Source organism: Pan paniscus, chromosome 4 (assembly GCF_029289425.2).
Source record: "Pan paniscus chromosome 4, NHGRI_mPanPan1-v2.0_pri, whole genome shotgun sequence".
In the NCBI taxonomy this organism is placed as follows: domain Eukaryota; kingdom Metazoa; phylum Chordata; class Mammalia; order Primates; family Hominidae; genus Pan; species Pan paniscus.
In genome coordinates, this window is record NC_073253.2 from 60369997 (window position 1) to 60393466 (window position 23470).

The 23470-nt window shown below is 38.9% G+C and overlaps 1 protein-coding gene across 4 annotated transcripts in view; it reads right to left on the reverse strand.

Annotated features, from left to right (window-relative positions):
• The window catches only part of NDUFS4 (NADH:ubiquinone oxidoreductase subunit S4), a 122642-nt gene extending 113976 nt beyond the window's left edge, over positions 1-8666 (reverse strand). For all 4 annotated transcript variants that reach the window (XM_057302301.1, XM_003827354.5, XM_055112390.1 and 1 more), the window contains exon 1: positions 8511-8666. In XM_057302301.1, coding sequence (XP_057158284.1) covers positions 8511-8608 — 98 coding nt within the window. In that variant the 5' untranslated portion in view covers positions 8609-8666. The remainder of the gene's footprint in view (positions 1-8510) is intronic.
• Positions 8667-23470: the final 14804 nt, after the last annotated feature.

The window sequence follows — 23470 nt, forward strand, 5'->3', positions numbered from 1 at the left end:
ACTACGAATATGAAAATTAAATTCAAATTACACATGTCTAAGTCTAATCTTATTAGACTTAAAAGGCAAAAGTCATAAATTTCATGCAAATTCCTGTAAGTATATTGAAGAGATCGCTTGAAAAAGAAGTACTCTTTCCATACAAAGAGTGGTAGTCCTCAAAAGAGCCAAAACATCTGTATTCACTTTAAAGCTCATCAAGACAGACTGACATTTTTAGGAGAAGCATATGGCTTGCTGAACAGTCATCTAGAACAGAATCTTTTGTCCAGTAAGCCCTATTCAAGGACCATTTACTTATGTGTGAAGTGGCTGAATAAAGGAAAAAACATATTTTTGAGTCCTAGAAAACACAAAGAAATAAACTCTTCATATAGCTTTGTTTAAGAATACAGAAAATATATTGCAAAAGCAGCCAGATTTTACTCCCAGAGACAGTTCTCTCAACATTTGAAACAATTCAAACACAAAAGAGTAGAGAAGCATGAAACTTTCTTAGAGAACTACATCCAGTGAAAGACCACCTTCCTAAAAAAGCCTTTTCCATTTTAAAGGATAAAACACTTTCTTAAAATTTTGAAGGGCAGAGTTCAACAGCTGTGCTATATTAAACCTGAGCCCTTCCAAAAGGAAGAATAAGAGTCTCTAGAGAGAGAGTAATATGGCCTGCTTTCTCCAAAATTATCAAAATGCCTTTTTTCCCTCTAAGGAAACCTTCCCCAAGAAAATACCTCTTATGTGCATGGGTGAAAAGCATAAAACTTAATTTAGAATAGAAAAATATGCAAAAATGGAAGAATTTTTGTTCTGGAAATCTCCCTGAACTCTCTCCCAAGGAAAAATGTATTTCCTAAGTCTTACAAGATATAATATGGAAACTTTTTTTTTTAATCCGTTTTCAGCCCTAGCTTCCCATTAGAATCACCATAGAGCTAAGCCTCAACCTAAACTTACTGAACCAGTATAGACTGGGGGGCAAGGCATCTGAATTTTTTAGGCACACAACAGATAATTTTGATGCACAAGGGTTTAAAAACCAGTGAACTGGAGAATGAGCCCATAAAAGAAAAATTAAGACTAGTGAGTACAGACAAGAAGAAAAGGTCACCTTTGAGCAACTAACTAGTTCTAAAGAACCTAAAGTCATATTTACCTACCAAAATACTTAGTAACAGACAACAAAATAGAACTTGAAACAAGAATTCTGAATTGCTCTGTTATTAAAAGAAAAAATTTAGAATAGTTTATTAAATTATTCATATGTTTAGATGAAAGTTGTTACGAAGAATGTGGTCACTGCATAATTCAGGTTCAAAAAGGTTCCATCAGGATCTATGGACTTCTACAAGCTAGAAAAGAAAAGTCACAAGAGCTCATATATTAAATATAATTATTCGTTAACCTTAAAAGAGCTCAAGTCTTTAATCATAAAAAGTAAACTTCTGCCATCATCAGAATTTCATTAAGCATACTTGGTTTTATACAAAATTCTAATAGGTTTAGTTGCTTGACATTCAAATCCATAATAAATGAAAAAGGGGTGCTAAAACTGCTAAAGGGAAGCAGACCAGTCAAGGAAGAATATAACACTATTAAAAAGCAGACACAAGAACTCAGAAAGCATAGCAGACACTGAATCGTTTTTAAAGACAACACAATACAACCGTTTTTCCTAATCACTGGAATCAGTAAGAAAACAGAAAAAAAAAATGTCCAGTATATCTTGTTATATATATTTTTTAAGAGCGTAAAAAAGTATAATAAGTCACCTATGAAAAGTCCCTTACCAAAAATAATTACAAAATTTAGGGGAAAAAACCATTAGCTTAAAAAAACAAACAACTAATTGTGCATTTGGTAACTCTCACTGTACAAATGGAACCATGGAGCAACAGTAAAGATAAGAGCATTCCATGGTCTCTCAAATAAAGAAGACACTTGGCTAAAAGGCAGAAAAAACAGAGAGGACATTAGGGTTTGAACTGATTATTACCAGACATAATATTCCTCACTGCAAAAGTCAACATATTCATTTAGACTGCTATATCAGACTACAGTCAACCCTCTGCATCTGTGGGTTCCACATCATAATTCAACCAACCTCAGATTTAAAATATTAAGGGGTGCTGGGCTCAGTGGCTCACGCCTGTAATTCCAGCACTTTGGGAGGTCGAGGCAGGTGGATCACGAGGTCAGGAGTTTGAGACCAGCCTGACCAACATGGTGAAACCCCGTCTCTAATTAAAATACAAAGAAATTATCCAGGCGTGGTGGTGCACGCCTGTAATCCCAGCTACTCGGGAGGCTGAGGCAGGAGAATTGCTTGAACCTGGGAGGCAGAGTTCACAGTGAGCCGAGATCACGCCACTGCATTTCAGCCTGGGCAACAAAGCAAGACTCCACCTCAAAAAAAAAAAAAAAATACTCGGCGGTGGGGGAGGAAAAACTGCATCTGTACTTATCATGTACAGTCTTTTTTCTTTTCATTATTTCCTAAAGAACACAGGATAACAGTTATTTACAGAGCATTTACATTGTATTAGGTATCATAAGTAATCCAGAGATGATTTAAAGTATATAGGAGGATGTACAGAAGTTATATGCAAATACTACACCATCTTAAATCAGGGACTTGAGCATCCGTGGATTTTGGTGTCCTTGAGGAGTCCTGGAACCAATCTTTCATGGATACCAAGAGACAATTACATTTCCTGGCAATGTAAACTTAAGTAATTTCACTTCTGTACCTGTTTCCTCATCTGAAAAATGAGGATAACAACACCTGAGTTGATAGGATTACTGTGGGAAACACATGAGATAATACAGGTGAAATCCTTGGCACAGTAGCTGATACACAGTAAATTAAAAACAAATGCTACTTGGAATTAATTTTGCTTGGAATAAACGATTCTCAACTTCTACCAAGGGACATGTTTTAGGAGCTCTTCCATTTGAAATTGTTTGTATTCAGTACAGACAATATGTATTCTGACTAAATTCTATGTATACCTCACCCCAAACAGATCTCTTCTAGCAAGTATTATACAGGAACCAAGTTGCTCCATCTTTCTCCCTTAAGTTCCGTGTATTATTAACTTTTTTTTGGAGTCTTGCCCTGTCACCCAGGCTAGAGTGCAGTGGTGCGATCTCGGCTCACTGCAACCTCCGCCTCCCAGGTTCAAGCGATTCTCCTGCCTCAGCCTCCCGAGTAGCTGGGATTACAGGCACCCGCCACCGCACCCGGCTAATTATTGTATTTTTTAGTGGAGACGGGGTTTCACCATGTTGGCCAGGCTGGTCTCGAACTCCTGACCTCATGATCCACCCGCCTTGGCCTCCCAAAATGCTGGGATTACAGGCGTGAGCCACCGCACCCGGCCGTATTACTGACTTTTTAAAACTTCGCATAGTTACTCTTACTCCAAAAAAGTTCTCATGTTCCAAGGGTACCCTTTCCCAAACATTCATTTCCTCTTGCATTTTTAAATTTGAATACAAAAGAAGTGTCTGAACACTTGTCAAAGTGTATGAATACAAAATCTATTCATAAGACAACTTCAATCCAAAAGTTAACAGAGTTCTAGGTGAATATCCTACACTCAGACCACTGCAAATAATTAGAATATGTGTTGTAGATAGTTTATCTTCATATTTATAAAGGTTAGTGCCTACCTGGCTATCACTGATGAGGGTATTAAAAGAAACACTGCGTAATGCTCCCTGCTTTTCCTCACAATCGCTCATCTCTAAATATGTATTTATTCATCTGTAAGATAAGCATTTACCTGCTACATGCAAGCCATTACACTAGATGCCATGAAGTACACACAAATAAATAAAAATGTGGTTGTGTCCTCAAAAAGCTTGCGACCTCACTGCTGATATATCGGTCCATGTGCTAAAACCTGCTCACTTGCAAATATGAGTGTATATAAAATAGAGTCAGTATAGGTTGTTATGCTGAGGTAACCAATCCAAACACCTTTGTGGCTTACAGCAAAGGTTTATTTTTCACTCAATTTATATTTTATAAAATCTTGCAATAAGAATCAGTTTCTGCTTTGCACTATGTAGTCTACAATCCAAGATGTGGGCTAAAACAGCAGACCCCACCTGGAGTACACCTACCTCACATCAGAGGGAAAAGGAATATGACAAAACACAGGACAGCTCTCAAAGCTCCTGTTTGACATGGTATATCATTTCCACTAACATTTCACTGGATAAAGCAAGTCATTTGGCCAGTGGTTTTTGGATATGTAATCCTGTTGCAGACAGTGGTAGTGAATACTTTAAACAATAACACAATCTATCACAATACTTATAACCAAGATTAAAGAAATGAAAAACATTCAGGCCATTCAAACCAATAATAAAATTACCATTTATCTAGGGAAGGCTTACTATATGCCGACATTACATATTAAAATATTTAATTTTCCGGCTGGATACGGTGGCTCATGCCTGTAATCCTAACACTTTGGGAGGCCAAGGCACATGGATCACTTGGGGTCAGGTGTTCAAGACCAGTGTGAAACCCCGTCTGTAATGAAAATAGAAAAATTAGCTGGGCGTGGTGGCAAGCACACCTACAGTCCCAGCTGCCTGTGAAGACTAAGGCAGGAGGATCACCTGAGCCCAGAGGGTGGAGGTTGCATGAGCCAAGATTGCGCCACTGCACTCCAGCCTGAGCAACAGAATGAGACTCTGTCTCAAAATATAATAATTATTTTCCTAACAAAAATTCAACGAAGATGTCTGCTACTGATGAAAACTAAGTATGGGCATTTGGAAAGAGGAAAAGAAACAAAACAAATAAACCTATCAGAAAACATATTAGAAATCTTTCAAGCTCTCAAACTTTGGCTTGGATGTGTTACAAAGATAGCAAAAATAGCTGCCCCTAGGAGAGGAATTTATTTAGTTTATCTGAAGTAGAAGTGAACCTATTGGTCTTAAGTGTCCTAAATTTGAGCTTAGCCTATTTCCCAGCAAGGTGTTAACAAACAGAATTCTTGTCAACCTTAAGGACTGCTTACTATTTGGAGGGTTCAAATTCAATTCCCCATCGAATTGAAGACTCAATTCCATGCTAGCTTATATAATGCTGAAGAACCAAATACAGCAACAGAATAAAGCCACAGATCAGGGCATAAAAGAGACCTCACAAACAGGTCCCAAACACTCAGTCCCCACCAGTCATTAATTAAAACCCTCTGGGTGATTTAACACCCTAAGGACTTGTTTGAGGAAAACACAAGACCTAGTAAATACTAAGGTGAGATAAGTATACATGAACACACTTAAATAAGTGAATAAATAATAACATCACTGCATCAAATATCTTAAGTATAGCTATTTTGAAATAGAGTGCCATTTCATCTGGCTGATAAATGCATTTAGAATAGTTAAATTTACCCTGGAAAATCTCTTAGGAAAGTCAGGGAAAGTAAGGATAAATGTAGACAATTTAGGGATGGGCGCGGTGGCTCCCGCCTGTCATCCCAGCACTTTGGGAGGCCGGGGCGGGTGGATCACCTGTGGGTAGGAGTTCGAGACCAGCCTGGCTAACACGGTGAAACTCCATCTCTACTAAAAATAAAAAAATTAGCTGGGCGAGGTGGTGGGCACCTGTAATCCCAGCTACTCTGGAGGCTGGGGCGGGAGAATCGCTTGAACCCGGGAGGCAGAGGTTGCAGTGAACTGAGATTGCGCCACTGCACTCTAGAATGGGTGACAAGAGCGAAACTACATCTCCAAAAAAAAAAATGTAGACGATTTAACCCCTTTTTTTGCCTCCTCACATTCGGTACAGGGAAATGAGAAGCACATGGAAACTGAGACCAACACTACAGCACAAGCTCAGTAAGTAACTAGATCAGCTCACTCACCCACATTACTAAATTTTTTCTCTCTTGTGTGTATATGTTGTTGCATTCTTTGTTTTGCTTTTCACTGATATACTATAATTGAATTAATATGTTAATGTAGCAGCTAACAGCATCCTTCCTTTTCTTTTTTTTTTTTTTTTTTTTGTTGTTGTTGTTTTTTTGAGACACAGTCTGGCTCTGTTGCCCAGGCTGGAGTGCAGTGGCGCGATCTTGACTCACTGCAAGCTCCGCCTCCCGGGTTCACGCCATCCTCCTGCCTCAGCCTCCTGAGTAGCTGGGACTACAGGCGCACACTGCCACGCCTGGCTAATTTTTTGTATTTTTAGTAGAGACGGGGTTTCACCGTGTTGGCCAGGATGGTCTCAATCTCCTGACCTTGTGATCTGCCCGCCTCGGCCTCCCAAAGTGCTGGGATTACAGGCGTGAGCCATCGCGCCGGCCCTTCCTTTTCTTCAGTTCCCTACTCCACTCCTTACCTTACTGATTCCACTTCCCATATTCTATTCAAATGATCTGAAATGTTACATGATTTGCAAATGTTTTTCTAAGCATTACAATAAAATGAATTTTAGATGTAGATTTTCCCATTAATTGGTTCTTTCTACTCACCTTTTTCAGATCCTCATTACTATCAAATCATAATGGAAAAAGAATGCTTAAGGACGAAGAACAAACAATATGTAAGGGAGAGGGTCTATAAATTTCCCTCAAATTAGGATGAACATGACAAGCTCTTAGGGTAAAAATGTGGCACAGAAAACAAATAAATGTGTTAATTTGTATTTAAAAAATGTCTTCCCTGGCATTAAGATTTTTTTTCAAGATTAAATGATTTATTTTCAAATCTCTTACATTTGCAGGCAAAAACTCAAGTTTGGATATGTAGTAACAATTATCATCAGAGTTTCAAAAATCTAATCTCAACTTCAATTACTATAATTGCTGACAAAATGGCTTTGACTTAAAATTACAGCCATGTTTTGATTAGCCATAAACCAGTGGTCCCTTCAAACTTGTTTTCAGTTCTGGGGCTACCATGAGTACATTATTATCTGGGAATGACAATTAATCCCTATAATGTGTACGGGGGGAAGGGCTAAACTTGGTCACCGCTATATTAACTCTAAGTTAACCAGTGAAGTATTTTACCTTAGAAAAATACTTAACCCAGCCTGACCAACATGGTGAAACCCCGCCTCTACTAAAAATACAAAAATTAGCCAGGTGTGGTGGTGCGCGCCTGTAATCCCAGCTACTCAGGAGGCTGCGGCAGGAGAACTGCTTGAACCCGGGAGGCGGAGGTTGCAGTGAACCAAGATCACGCCATTGCACTACAGCCTGGGCGTCAGAGTGAGAATGTATCTCAAAAAAAAAAAAGAGAAAGAAAAAGGAAAAATACTTTCCATATATGGAACACTTAATTACAAACATCATTTGCCTTTCCCCAATCTTAGCACCCTTACTTTTGAGTGACTCTATTCTATGTATTTAGTAATCGTTTAACTAATGCTTTCAAGCCTTTTCATAAGCCACGGACCCTACGGGACACCCTCTTCTTTCCCACCCAACACCCACTATATTTAAACCTTAATAAAAGTCATCCTTAAAAATTCTTCCGAATTAACTCATCCTAATTCTCTGCATTCCATTTATATTTAACACTAAATCAATTAGCATTCTACTAGACCTTCCTTTCAACTTTTAACCACTTGCATCCACCTCCTACCCCCTTCAAATCTCTCCATCCAGTCTTTCCAATCTTTGTTCTAATATGTGTGTGTATGTACGTATAGCATTAGTACTATAATTTAAAAAACTCCAGGAAATTCTGAAAAATGGAAAATGGAAGGTTAATACAGCCAAAAAAAAAAATCATCACAAAAATGCTTCAAGGAAAAACAGTAACAACTCAATCAACTGACAACTGAATCTGACAATACTTTGGAAAAGTACTACTTTAGGTTCTCAAGGACGCAAAGAGCCCTCAACAACTCAATTCAATCCCTGAATTATTGTGAGGCTTTAACAAAATCCCTAGAAAACCTCCAGGCATTACCACCAGCCTTTTAAAAATTACCTTCCAATATTACTAGCAGTGATATTTTTACTAACACTGAATTCCAAACAAGTTTTCCTCCCAAGCAGACTGATGAATAAACAATCTTCCTATGCAGAAACCAAATTAAAACCACTTAAAACCATGGAAGGGATACAGTGATTTAACCCTTCTGTAAGGACTGGAGTGGTGGGCAAACAGGTGACAAATGGAAGGGATGCAGAAAGTGGAAACAGAAATCAGTGAGACTCCTCCCCTTCTCTGAGGGCTAAGGTTCAGCTTGCAGCTCCGGAGGCAAAACCTCCACGGACCCTCTCCCTCAGCGACAAGCCGAAAGCTTCCAGAAAACCACAGGTCCTCCTCCCCGGCCTCGCACTCACGCCCTCACTCGCCTGGCCAACGCCCATTGATAGCAGACAGTCCCTAGTCCGCCCGACCTCTCCCGAGAAAAGGGTCAACAGAGGACGCCTTCCCCGAGGCCTCCTCCGGAACTCAGCCAGCAGAGACTCCGCAAAAATGGAGGGACCCAAGAAGCTTGAAGAAAAGTGTGAAAATTCTATTACCTGGTCGGAACCCTGGAAACGGAAAGGGCAGCTACAACCACTGCCCTTCTCCGCCACAACGTCTGCCTCAGTACCACTGACATTGAGACCGCCGCCATCTTGCTGCAGGCAAACGCCAGGATGAAAGGACGGATCACCGCAAGGGACTAACTTCCTTCGTTCTCAAGCCAGTGCAATCGCAATGTTGCGAAATTCTATGGGCTTTTATTTTCTTTTTAATACCGGGGCTTAAAAAAAGAGGGGAAACGCTTAGTTTAAATAATTAAGAAGAAAAATGTGCGGGAAGAAATGCAGAAGTGCATTAAATGTAAATATTACCACCATAAAGTGTAATCTTTACTGCTTGTTAGGACTGGTGTTTTACAATGATAACGAAAAGACCAAAAGATACTTGCATATTTAAACACCTGCAACTCGTAATTTATTGAAGAAATTAGGATATTTGGGGCTGAACCCACTGGAAAAGCTGGAGAGCTCTTTGGGTCCTTGAGAACCTAAAGTAGTACTTTTCCAAAGTATTGCCAGATTCACTTTGCAAGCCCTCAGGACAGGGCTGTATTCAGTTTGATATTCTGTAGTAGTAATGTTCGTATTTTCCAAACGAAAAATCTGGATACATGATCTGGCAAAGGATTATTTTTTGACATGTAGATTTATATGAAGAATCAATAGAACATAATATTTGATGTCACTGTTTCCCCAGTAAATCCTGAATGTGTGTGTGTTCATAATCCATAGACATGAAGAATGATATTAATGCTCCATACATATAAAACAAAAATTATCTTCCAATACAAGTGTTGGAAACATGTTTGTATTGTGGACTTCCGACCTTAAAGAATAATGACTAACTGAATTATATAAAATAAAAAGCAGGTTAGTTTTGGGTTTTGTTTTTTAAGAAATTTGTTTAAAGAGTTAGTACTTTCCTGCTTTTAAAATTAAGCACATGAAAACATAACCTTCATTAAATAAATAGGAACAATAGGAGGATGGGGAATGACATAGTTTGGCATTATGGACCGTTAAAGGAAAACCCAGTACATAAGGGAAAGGGAGAAAGAAAGAGAAAAAGTCATACTCGGGGAAAGAGAAATGCACAGGATGAAGGAAGGCAAGGGAGAGATGCCTCAGAGAAAATTTTCTTTCAAACTTTTCATTTTGAAATAGTTATAGATTCACATGAAGTTGCAAAGATAGTACAGAGATGTCTTGTGTACCTGTTTCCCCCAGTGATTACATCTCGTATAACTCTAGTACAGTATCAAAGCCAGGAAACTGGCATTGATATAAAGTATTTGTGTAGTCCTATGTCATTCTACTACATATTTTGTGTAACCAACACCATGATCAAGATACAGAACTATTCCACCCTCACAAAGATCTCCCTAGTGCTAACCTTTTTGGTAACACCTGCCCTCCTAACCCTGGTGATCTCTGTTTCTGTTTTTATAATTTTGACATTTTGAGATGTTATATGAATGGACTCATGCAGTACATGACCTTCTAAGATTGGCTTTTTTCACTTGGCATAATGCACTTGACACCCATCCAAGTTGTTGTGTTTATCAATAGCTCATTCCTTTTTTATTGCTGAGTAATATTTCATGACATGGATGTACCACAATTTGTTTAACCATTCACCTATTGCAGAACATTTTGATTGTTTCCCATTTGGGGCCATTACAAATAAAACTGCTGCAAACAATTGAATACAGGTTTTTATGTGGACAAAAATCTTCATTTCTCTGAGATAAATGCCCAGGAGTGCAATTGCCGGGTCATGTGATACATGTATGTGTCATTTTTTAAAGAAATTAAAAGCTGTTTTCCAGAGTAACTGTAACATTTTACATTCCCTCCAGCAATGTATGAGAGATCCAGTTTCTCCATATCCTCACCAGCATTTTCTATTATTGCTATTTTTGTTTTAGCTGAGCTAAAGTAAATAATAAATGTGCAGTAATACCTCATCACAGTTTTACATTTATTCCCCTGGTGGCTAATAATGGTGAATATCTTTTCATGTTTTTATCTGCCATCTGTATATTCCATTCAGTTAAATGTCTTATGTCTTTTTCCCATTTTCTAATTAGCATTATTTGGTTTTTTACCTGTACATTTTGAGAGTTCTTCGTATATTAGATGTGTCTTTTGTCAGATGCATGATTCACAAATATTTTCTTCAATCTGTAGTTTGTATTTTCATTCTCTTGACAAGATCTGCCACAGAACAAATATTTTTAATTTTGATGAAGTCCAGTTTATTCATTTTTTAAATTTATGGATTGTGCTTTTGCTGTCATGTCTAAGAACTATTCTCTAATCCTGTATCCTAAAGATTTTATCTTATTTTCTTTCAAAGGTTGTTTTAGTTTTTGCCTTTTACATTTAAGTCTATGTAATTTTTGTGAGTTAAGTTTTCCATTAATAGGTGTGAGGTTTAGGTTCAGGTTTTTGCTTGTGGCTATCCAATTGCTCTAGCACTACTTATTGAAAAGTTTATCCTTCTTCCATGGAGTCCCTTTTGCACCTTTGTCAAAATATCAGTTGGCCATACTTGTGTGTGGCTATTTCTGGGTTCTCTATTTCAGAGAGAAATTTTAAGCCCAAGGGTGGCTTTGGTGTCTGGGTGAATTTTAATAAAGATTTTCTATGTCAAGGAATAATGGGATGTGTCCCAGTGTTCATAAGAGCAACTTCCTATAGCCCTGTTACTGGCCCTACCAACCAAAGCTCAACCTCTCCACCTAACACCTATTCTAGTCCCCAACTTCCATGGATCTGAATTCCCCAGGAAAGCCCCCGGTCTCTAGTCTCTTTGTCTTTCGTACAGCCCATAATCCAACATCAGCATTGTCAGAACCCTAGTGGAATCTTTGATTCCCTTCACTTTCTGCTGGATTCCCTCAGCTGCCCATTCCTGAGGTCCTTTCTGACCTTATATACAGGATATAGGTGTTAGAATGGAACAGAAATAACTTGGTATGTTCATTTATTTATACTATTTCACCTATACCACAGGCTGTACCATTAAGCTTAATAGAATGTCTAGGTCCAAGTGCCATTTTGTTATTTCAATGTGCTGCCCCAGAAGATGTTAACTACTAGAGTCCACTTCTTTGCCTCTTCTCTAGTCATCCTCCTTGCCCTTCAGATCACAGCTGTGAGTCACATCCTTCAGAGTCACTCCCCATGGTAGAAACTACGTCTTACAGGCATTTTTCACCTCCGCCATCCTTGCTGACAGAGCCTGACTCCTATGATAGAGACTAAAGTTGCTGTATATTGGCTTTTCCATTAGCTCCTGCAGCTAGCACATGAACATGTCCAAAGCCAACAGGATCTGAAATCCCTTTTGAGAAAAAAGACTTCTGAAAAAAAAAAAAAAGACATACAAGAAGAAATACCTCTTTTCCTGCGTCTGAATGCAGTTATATGAGGACATAATGCCTAGAACTGTGGCATCTTCTGAACTAGAAGGGACAAGCATAAGAGCTTAGCTAACAAGAAGGGGTGGAGGAATAGAGAGAGGAAAAGAGCCTAGGGCTTAGTTGACATCATTGAGCCAATCCTGAACCGACTTTTAAACCAAACCTGATGAAAATACCTCCAAACTTCCTGTTACATGAGGTAATAAATGACTTAATTGTTTAAACCTCCATTAGTTAGATATTCTGCATCCAAAAACATCTTTTCCTATGCTCTTACATGAAAAATACTTCTCTGACTTCCCTTTATGTCAGCTCTTTCTGTAGACTCTCCTAGCATCACATCTTCCTTCTTCGTAGCACCTCTCATGTCTCAGCTTTAATACACTATCATTGTCACTTTCTCTACAATGTAAAGTAAGTTATCTGAAGACAAGGATCATATCTGATTTTGATTATCATTTTCCCAGTATCTAGCCTAATCCCTCACATATAGCAGGCTCCAAAGGATGTATGGAATAAGTGAATGAAACTAACTGGAACTTTTAAAATGTCAAAAAAATGAAAAAAAAACAGTGCTATCTCTATTTGCTATTTTGCTTAGGAAAAGCTCGTACAAATTAATGTGATTGCTGTCTTGGGTCTACAGATCTTATTGGTTTCTAAAATTTCATCTTTGATCAGTTGCCATTTCCTGAAGAACTTGGTGAGATATTGGGGACAGGAGCTCCACGTTGCTGGCAAGAGATCGGAAAAGATAAATTTACCTTTTACTGGGCTTGCATTAAAAAAATGTAATAACCTCTTTCATTTCCTTTTTTCTTACATTTCAAATAAGGATATAGACCTGAGAGTGGAACAGAAATAATTTGCTGTGTGCATTTTTTTTATAACTTCAACCAAACTATGCATTCTACCAGTAAGCGTAGTAAAATGCCTATGTCCAAATACCATTTTATTATTTCAAATAGGAGTATTAAAATGTAAATTGACTTTACTTTTTGCTTGCACTTCATCCATGATGGCCAAAAGAAACATTTATCTTAGACTTTCTGATGGCATGTGAAAGTTACAGTGGATCCGAAGTTGTCTGTTTTTAATTTTTCCCCTTGCACATGGGTCTTTAGTAAAGCATCCAGAAAAAAATAAATTAAAACCAGACATTTCTATCAGAAGTTTCACATACAATCACTATAGACATGACAAAATTCCACCATCACTTTATTGGCTACAAACTAATTTTTTTATCACATCTCATTTTTCACTGCTAATTTATTTGAAAAACTTAATACCTTATCATCTTATAAAATTATCATGACATCTAGCAGTGCAGCTGAGGCTTTGGCAACAAATGAAAGAATTTCTACCTATAGTGAAGATCTGTCACTTGAAATTATTTTTGGAAAACAAGAGGTACAAATAATCACATTCTTTAGAACTCAAGGAGTTTTCCCACATAAATTTCAGAACATACTTCATCACCCGCTGGAGTTTCAGCCCTAAATTTTCAACTGCACATAGGTCATTCTCAAACTTAACATATAGAAAACCAAACTAATTCTATTTCACCCCTTTCTCTTGCCCCAAGAAAATCTGTTCTTCCCCTCAGTATCTCTGCCTTGGCAAGATATGTACTATCATCTTTCTTCTAATACATGTCATCAACTGTAAAAGGCACCATTATTTTCTGTACTATTAAGAAAGAAAACAATGCAGCAATTGAACCATGACATAGTACTAATTATATGTCTTGATTTCAGAGAGGTAAACTGTGGGAAAATGCACATCTTAGAATCAAAGAAATATAGTAATTGTCTGCCCTAATATATTTCCTCCCCTTTTTTGTGGTAATGGAACCTGTTATTTTATTTTATTTTATTTTATTTTTTTACTGGTTTCTGGAATAAAGACTTTATTTTTCAGCCTCTTTATTGCTAGGAGTAGCCATGTGACTAGGTTCTGGCCATTGAAATACAAGGGGGCAGTATCATGTGACAACTTCTGGGAAACCTCCTTTAAATACAGATAAGAGTCACACTTTTTTTCCCCTACTTTTACTTCTTTTATCCTGCTGCCTGGAGCTAAGTGTGAAAACTCAGATCATGAGGACAATAGCTATACTTAATGATGAAAGAATAATGATGTGGAAGAAGCCTGGATCTCTAATCATCATTTGATTCCATAAGAAATGCCAATCTATTGATCCTATCACCATTTTCCTGTTCTCCACTCCTTTGATGAGGACCCTCTTCTCTTACCCAGGTTAAATTCTATGGCCAACTGTTATGCTTCTACTCATGACTCTCCTGTCTGTTTCTCATTTTTTTTTTTTGTACTCAGCAAAACTGCCATCTAAATTAAATCCAACTCTCTTTCTATTCTGCACCTGCACCCATAAAAGCGAACAGGACTGGAGAAAAGTATCAAACCATACTGATTTGTCTCATTTGACCATAAACTTCAAGTTGGCCATATTGCTACTTAGCAATTATATTAAACTTCTTTGCATTCTTATCACATTAATTTTCTCACTTTATTATGTGGATCTTTCACACCTTGTTTTCTCTCCTCGAATCTCTCCAGTTCTCAATTCTTGCGATGACTTTCCTCCGTGACTGAGAAAAGTGGAGCAATCAAAAGAAGACTTCTTCAGACACTCATTACCTTATCACTTACCAGCAGCTGCACTCACATACTCTACCTTCCCTCCTATTATCATAGATAAAGTATCCATGCCTCTGTCTGAAGCTAATCCCTCCACTTGTGCACTAGATCTCATTGCATCCTGAACCACCCATATACGATCTTTCCAGTAAGTCTGCCCTTTGGAAGAAAATAGGAGAAAATCTTTAGGACACAGGGTTGGTGAATAGTTCTTCAACCTCATACCAAAAGCACAATCTATACATTTAAAAAGATGAATATAGCTGGGTACAGTGGCTCACACCTGTAATCCCAACATTTTGGGAGGGTGAGGTGGGTGGATCACCTGAGGTCGAGAGTTTGAGACCAGCCTGGCCAACATGGTGAAAACCCGGTCTCTACTAAAAATACAAAAATTAGCTGGGTGTGGTGGCACACACCTGTAATCCTAGCTACTTGGGAGGCTGAGGCAGGAGAATAATAGCTTGAACCCAGGAGACAGAGGTTGCAGTGAGCCAAAATCGCGCTACTGCACTCCAGCCTGTGCAACAGAGTGAAACTCTGTCTCTAAATAAATAAATAAATTAATTAAAACTGGACTTCATCAAAATTAAAAACATTTGTTCTGCTACAGATCCTGTTAAGAGGATGAAAAGAGAAATTACAGATGGAAGAAAATATTTGTGAACTACATATTGATAAAACTTGTATCTGGAATATATAAAGAACTCTAAAAATGTAACAGGAAAAAAAATCAAATATTGCCATTTAGAAACTGGGCAAAAGATATGAGACATTTAACTGAATAGAATATACAGGTGGCATATAGGCACATGAAAAGTTTTTCAACATTATTAGCCATTAGAGGAATATAAGTTAAGACCATGATGAGACATCACTACACACTTATTATTTATTTTACTCTACCTTCAAAGTAAAACTATAATATGACCACTTCTCACTACCTCTATTGCTAGCACACAGGTCCATGCTACTATCATCTCTTGCCTGGAATGCTTCAAGTCTTTTAATATGTCTCCCTGCATTCATCCTTACCCACTTATAGTATATTCTCAATACAGCTGCCACAGTAGTCTTTTTAAAAATATAAGGCAATTCATTTCACTCCCTTGCTCAGTACCCTCCAGCGGGTCCTAGCATCAGAGTTGATCTTTTACATCTGCTATGACTTTTTTCTTCCTCTCTCTGTTGTTTTCTTAAACATGCCAGGCAGGTTTTCAGGTTAGGGCCTTTGCATGGATTGTTCCCTCTGCCTAGAATATACTTCCCCCATATCAACATGGCTAACGCCCTCCATTCTTTAAGTCTTTGATCAAATGTCACCTTTTCAGTGAGGCTTTCCTTGACGTATATATCAGTCAATGTCTTGTAAGGAAAACAGAAACTGCTTTAGATATTTCAGAGGACATCTAATTTAGGGGAATTGTTTACACAGGTGATGGCATTTCTGAGGAACTAAACAAGGAAGCTCATGAGGCAACTCAGATATTAGAATCAGCAACATCTGCTATCACCCCTAAGAGCTAATACACCGCAGGGAAAACTGGTGTTACCAGAGCTCTAAAGCTGGGGTAGCCAATGGGATTCGAAACCACAGCAAGGGCTGTTTAGCAGGAGCTGGGATCAGGGAAGGAGACGCTGTCTAACAGGAACTAAAATCATGGGGAAAACAATGCAACCACTGCCAAGGATAACCCCACCCCAAGCAGGGGGAGGAAGGATAAGTACCCCCAACTTACTCTCCAATCTGCCGGTGCTTCCCATTAGCTAATGCAACTAGAAGCCAGAAGTCCAGAGAACCCAGGGGAAATGGTATCTTATAAATGGCAGAGCAGGGAAAGGCAGGGAAGAAATCTGATAGCAAACTGGCAGAAATCCAATATACCACCTTATTCAAAATTGTAAGCTCTCAATCTTCACCCCTACCACTTACTACCAAACCCCTTAGCCTGCTCCACTTTCTTATCAGGACTCATAGTTATAAACAACAAAAACCTACTGTGGTTATAGAAAGGAAGTTATCGAAGATCCCAAATAGCTCAGTCAGTGGAGTATCAGTAAAGGAAGTTACTGAAAACATACTGAGTAGGAAATCGAATCACAAGAGGTCTGAAGAACTGAGCTAAATTTTAAAAGGGCAGTAATAAATAACCTAGGCAGAAAGCAGGACCAAAGCCAAATTATGCCACAAAAAGTAGTCCAGTGAGGACTCTAGTACTGTGTTAAATACAGGGTGCACAGCTTCCTAGACCCCATTTCTGGAACCAAGACCATTACTGTCCATGAAAACTATGCCTGCTGCCACCACTACTGCCACCTATCTCCATAATGGATCCTTCACTGCCCTGGGTGCCCAGTGACTCCCTCTCCAAAATCCAAGGCAAATATGTCCCAGTGCCTGAATCTGGGTCACATGCTTATATCTTAGCTGCATAGGAGGTGGGAAAGGGGATGTGTCATTTTCAGGTTTCTTGGTAAGAGGCAGTCTTCACCTCTTGTCAATATCCATAAGATGGTAATTTCCCAAACATACAAATGAGATTTACATGCAGGGCAGTCAAAAAAATTATAAATGTTCACTGCATCCTTGTATGTACCCCAAATGCCATCACTTTTCTCTCTTGGATATCCTCTATGCAATCTAATTTTTTTAGAAACTTCCAATGCAATCTTAAAAAGACCTAGGTTAACAGTTGCTCTTTCATTTAATGTCCCCACTGCCACCGTCCAAGAAGTGTCCATCAGTCTTTTCTTTTTGCCATCACTATATATTATATAAACTTCCTCCATGGCACTATTTTTTTTTTTTTTTGAGACAGAGTCTTGCTCTGTCACCCAGGTAGGAGTGTAGTGGCATGATCTTGGTTCACTGAAACCTCCGCCTCCCGGGTTCAAGTGATTCTCCTGCCTCAGCCTCCCGAGTAGCTGGGATTACAGGGATGTGCCACTATGCCCAGCTAGTTTTTGTATTTTTGGTAGAGACGGGGTTTCACCATGTTGGCCAGGTTGGTCTCGAACTCCTGACCTCAAGTGATCTGCCCGCCTCGGCCTCTCAAAGTGCTGGGATTACAGGCGTGAGCCACTGTGCCTGGCCAGCACTATTTTTTTAAAAAACACATATTATATACCTACCATGCCCTGGACATACTAAGGGCTTTACATATTTTATTTGATCTTTAATAATATACTCAGGGATTTACATATTTTATTCTATTTTAATTTTTAATAACATAGGGCTTTACATATTTTATTTATTCTTTAATCATCTCTAAAATGTAAGTATAAATATTTTCTTTGTGTTGCAAATGAGAATATTGAACCGCACAAAAGATAAAATGACTCACCCAAGCTGGATACTTCCCGAAAGCAAGAAAGACAAGATATGAAACCCAGTCCATCAGAATCCAGTATATGAATTTTTAACCATATGAGAGATACACTTCTTTAAAAACAAAGAGCGTGTGTGTGTGTGTGTGTGTGTGTGTGTGTGTATACAAATAAGAAACAAGAGTGGCAAATGTTGATAATTATTGAAGCATTTGATGAATATATGGGTATTAATTATACTGGTTTTTTTTTAATTAACACACACATACGTATACACATATCTTCTTCAAACTTTTTTTTTTCCTGGAGTATTTCAAAACAAATCTTGGTCATATATTTTACCCATTGATCAGCAGAAGCTTATGGAATTCACACTAGGATCCTGCCATTAAAATGACTTAGTTTTGCTCAATACCTACATAGTAGTTTCACAATACCAAAATCTTATGGAGCTACAATCAGATTGGATCATCTTGGTTCATATTTCCAGCCCTGTCAATCAGCAGGACTGGCGGTGACACTGATTAGATATGACTGCCGAAGCCGATCCCTTCAGAACAGACCAATGCTAAAGGAAAGTGTATGTTCCAAGTAAATACTCCAACTTTTGCCTAAGAGGTTTTATATTGCTCTTGAACCCCTAAAAGAAAATAAAAACTTTAAAATGTTTGTTGACAGTGAACATAATTGGGTTTATTTATTATAAATAAGACTGACGTTACACCTATAGTAATTTGTGACTCAGGCAACATTCGTCTCTGGTACATTTGATTTCCTTGTATTAGTTAACAATTGCTTTAATAAATAAACCTAAATTCTCAGTGGCTCATCACAATAAAAATTTATTTCTCTGGGGCCAGGTGCCATGGCTCTCACCTGTAATCCCAGCACTTTGGGAAGCCAAGATAGTTGGATCGCTTGAGGTCAGGAGTTCAAGCCAGCCTGGCAAACATGGCGAAACCGCCTGTCTACTAAAAATACAAAAACTAGCCAGGCATGGTGACGTGTGCCTGTAGCCTCAGCTACTCAGGAGGCTGTGGCCTGAGAATTGCTTAAAACCAAGAGGAGGAGTTTGTAGTGAGCCAAGATTGCTCCACTGCTCTCCAGCCTGGGTGACAGAGTGAGACTCTGTCTCAAAAAAAAAAAAAATTATTTCTCACATGTCAGTAGAGTTGAGGATATTCCCTATCAGGCCAGAAAACTAGGCTCCATCCTTCTCCAGGTCCTTGGAGATCTTTCCATTCAATAAGCCAAGGAGAAAAGATGCCATGCAGGTAGTGTGGAAAGTTTTTATGGATGAGACTTGGAAATAGCATGTATCACTTCTACTTATAGTCCATTAGTCAGAATTCAGTCATACAGTCACACATAACTGCAAGGTAATTCTGGGAAAAATGGCATATCTAGGTGCCTTGAAGGAAAAGGAAATGGACTTCGGTTAACACATAAAAGCCTCTGCCACAGCCTGCTCTTCTGATCACCCAACATCCTTTTTCTTTCTCCTTACATACAGAAAACACTCACCCTCTTCCGAAGACAAACAAACCAAAGTTTAAAGCAGACACGGCATCCATACATTGTCCATGTAAATGTGCCAAATTATGGGCTACCATGATCTAGAAAAGGACAAGTTTTATGAACCCCCAGTGCCATCCACATATTCACTCAAATTACAGTGGTGGAATTGCAATACACACATCTATTTAGGAAGGAAAAGAATTAAGAGATAGCCAGCTCTCATTGGTCTTTGCAATATTTATTTATTTATTTATTTTTATTTTTATTTTTATTTTTATTTTTTATTTTGAGATGGAGTCTTGCTCTGTCGCCCAGGCTAGAGTGCTGTGGCCTGATCTCGGCTCACTGCCAGCTCCGCTTCCTGGGTTCACGCCGTTCTCCTGTCTCAGCCTTCCGAGTAGCTGGGACTACAGGTGCCCGCCACCACGCCCAGCTAATTTTTTTTGTGTTTTTAGTAGAGACGGGGTTTCACCATGTTGGCCAGGCTGGTCTTAAATTCCTGGCCTCAGGTGATCCACCCACCTCGGAAGACAGGTGTGAGCCACCGTGCCCGGCCGATCTTTGCAATTTTGGAATTTTGCTGGGCAGGCATTATGAAGGTTCTGAGCCTTGACCAGATCTTTATTCTTTTCTCTGGTAGGAAGTCCATTATCCATTGTTCTCAGTGGTTCCTAGATCCAGGCCTCTAGGAAGTATGTGCTTGTCCTATATCCTCCACAGGTACACCCAAAGTGTGTCCCTCTTGGTTGTGGCCCATCTTTACTGCTCACTCCTAGTGTGTAAGTTTGGGCTTGTGATTGTGTTTATAGCAAGAAGAGCCGCAGACAAAATCCCTCAGACACCAAGTTAAAGAAGGAAGGGGTTTATTCGGCCAGGACATCAGCAAGACTCCTGTCTCAAGAGCCAAGCTCCCTGAGTGAGCAATTCCTGTCCCTTTTAAAGGCTCACAACTCTGAGGTGGTCTGCCTGAGAGGGTCGTGATCCATTGAGCAAGCAGCAGGTACGTGACTGGGGGCTGCATGCACTGGTAATCAGAATGGAACAGAACAGGACAGGGATTTTTACAATGCTTTTCCATACAATGCCTGGAATCTATAGATAATATAACCAGTTAGGTCAGGGGTCGATATTTAACTACCAGGCCCAGGGCGGGGCACCGGGCTGTCTGCCTGTGGATTTCATTTCCGCCTTTTAGTTTTTACTTCTTCTTTCTTTGGAGGCAGAAATTGGGCATAAGACAATATGAGCGGTGGTCTCCTCCCTTACGCTGACAATTCAATTCCTTCAGAATCATGGTAGATTTCTGATTTATGTGCTTTTCAGTCAGTTCCATGTGTCAGTAACCACATCTGAAAGTCTCCTTAGACACAGCTCTCAGGCCTCATTTTTTTTTTTTTTTTTGAGACAGGGTCTCACTCTGTTGCCCAGGCTGGAGTGCAGTGGCGTGATCTCGGCTCACTGCAAGCTCTGCCTCCCAGGTACAGGCCATTCTCCTGCCTCAGCCTCCTGAGTAGCTGGGACTACAGGTGCCCGCCACCACGCCCGGCTAATTTTTTGTATTTTTAGTAGAGATGGGGTTTCACCATGTTAGCCAGGATGGTCTTGGTCTCCTGACCTTGTGTTCTGCCCGCCTTGGCTTCCCAAAGTGCTGGGATTACAGGCGTGAGCCACCGTGCCCGGCTAGGCCTCATTTATTTCTTTGCTTCCTTGACCCTTATGGTGAATAGTGATCCAGGTAAATACAGCTAAGAAATTCCTTGCGGGGCAGAGACAAGACATCCTCACCAAGCTTCTTCTCAATTGCATAAAAATCATGAGTAGATAAAAGGTTGTTTTAAACTATTAAGCTTAGGGTGGTTTGTGACACAGCAGTAGATAACTATATTATGATATGCCTTTTTCTCTTCTCTTACCTGGCCAGCTAACTTAAAGGCGCTTAGACTTTGAGTAGGAAGGCCACACTTGTAATCTGTTTATTTGGCTCAGAATAAGTTGTATTAATACTATTAATATTTAGGCAGAAGCAACAGTTATAAACCATGACTATCCTGGTCAAACTGGGACACACAGTCACCCTATGGCCCTTTGTTGCTCGAAGTCTTTTTTCCCCAGGGTTATCTTCTATTCCCTAAAGTTTAAAAGCAGTCAACTTTTCCAGTCCTTTGAGGAACCACATTTCTAGCCTTTCTTTATCCCCTTTATTTCTGTTTGCAAACCAGTCCATTCTTTCCTAAGCACATTTGTCTCTTGTGATAGCTTGCTAAAAGCAGTCAGTCTTATTTTTTCCAGTCACTTCCACTGATGCTACAGGTTCTGTGGTTCTTTCAAGTTCTCCTTGGAGGCAGCTTTACCATGCGTTTTGCTTCTGGATATCATGAGTCTCTATCTTTCCAGCCTGTAGTATCCATTTCCTCGTTGTTTAATGCCCAGCCACTAAAACCAATGTCGTAAAATGTCTTACGTTCAGCAGTTCTTCACTTTCAATATGAAATGTGTAATGGTTCAAAAATTATATATATATATATATATATATATATATATATATATTTTCACTCACATAAAGTCCAATCTAGGTGTTCCTGATTGGTGATTCTCCTGTTAAGTGTTTCTGGAATGTGTTTCAAGGCTCTTTCTATTTTGTAGCTCAGTCCTCTTCATCCTAAGTTTTCAAAGTCACTGTGTTCTGAGCGAGTCTGGAAGGTGGAAAAAGGGCATAAAGGGTCATGTATAAGAGACTTTTATGGACCAGACCTGGCAGTGAAGCCACATCCTATTAGCTAAATACATCCTATTAGCTGAAACTCATTCACATAATTACACCTCACTGCAAGAGAGGCAGGGATGTGTGGTCTAGCTGTGTGCGTGGGGGGAAAAAAACAAAAAAAGAAAGAAACAGGCTTTCTGAAAAGCCAGCCTGTCTCTGCTGACCTAGGCCACAGAAGTAATAAGATTTGCTCAGCTCTTAATTATTAACCCGTTAGAAATAAAAGCAAATTTGTGGATAATTTAAATTTCAGTAATCTAAAAAACATTGTGCATTGAACTTTGTGAGGTATTTTCTCTCTGCGTTTGAGTATATATGTGGCTGATACTCTTGAAATGTCTTTCTAAGCAAATAACATGCACTATACAGATTTCATTCCTGCAAGGCCAGGAAACTGCTCAGTTTTGCCATCTAGTCTCCTCCTTTGGAACCGTTTGCAAACTAATCTAAAGTGTATCACCTTTCAAATCTTCTTTGGAGTTAAATGTGCTATTTCAACAAACTTATTGGCTTGCAGATAAACATAAAGTAAGTATAAGATGTAATAAGATAATTAGCATAGGATTAGAAATCATCTGATTCACTTCCTCTAATTTTCAAATGATTGTTTTGTGTTTATTCCATTTTACTGTAGATGCTTGGAGTTAATAAGCATAAAAAAATATTTTTACGAAATAAAAAATAGTGCTGAACAATAAAGAATTGACTATACAAAAAAGTATTACAAAATGTTAATAGTTCAAATCAATTTTGAAAAATTGCTAAGTCTGTTATCATTTTTATTAGAAGTTTTTAAAATAAAGAGTATAAGAGCTGTCAACAGTTTCTCCAGACAGATTAGACTTGTCTTTTTAAACTCTTAAAACCTAATTATGAATGAAGCTAGCATTTTGTTTGCGGTGTCTTCTCTTTTCTCATTCCTTGAGAGTTTCACTAAGACTGTACCTCCTTTCAGGCATTAAAAATTGAGCAGTAATAGTCAATAGATTATATTACCAGGAGGTGTATTAATTTCTGGAAGACATCAAGATTCCAAAGCTTGCCTTGAAATCATCAGTTAATCACGTGGCCCAATTGCAACAATTGAGGAAAGCAGAATGGAGCTATCCCATGCCACTAAAAGGCTTAGCATACTAATGGCCCTTTGACACTACCAGCCATTCAGAAATCAGACTTTGTCATGCTGAAGAATAGACCACTCACCCCCAACAGGAAGCATTGGGGAGGCAAACGTGACAGTAATTCCCTGTCAGATA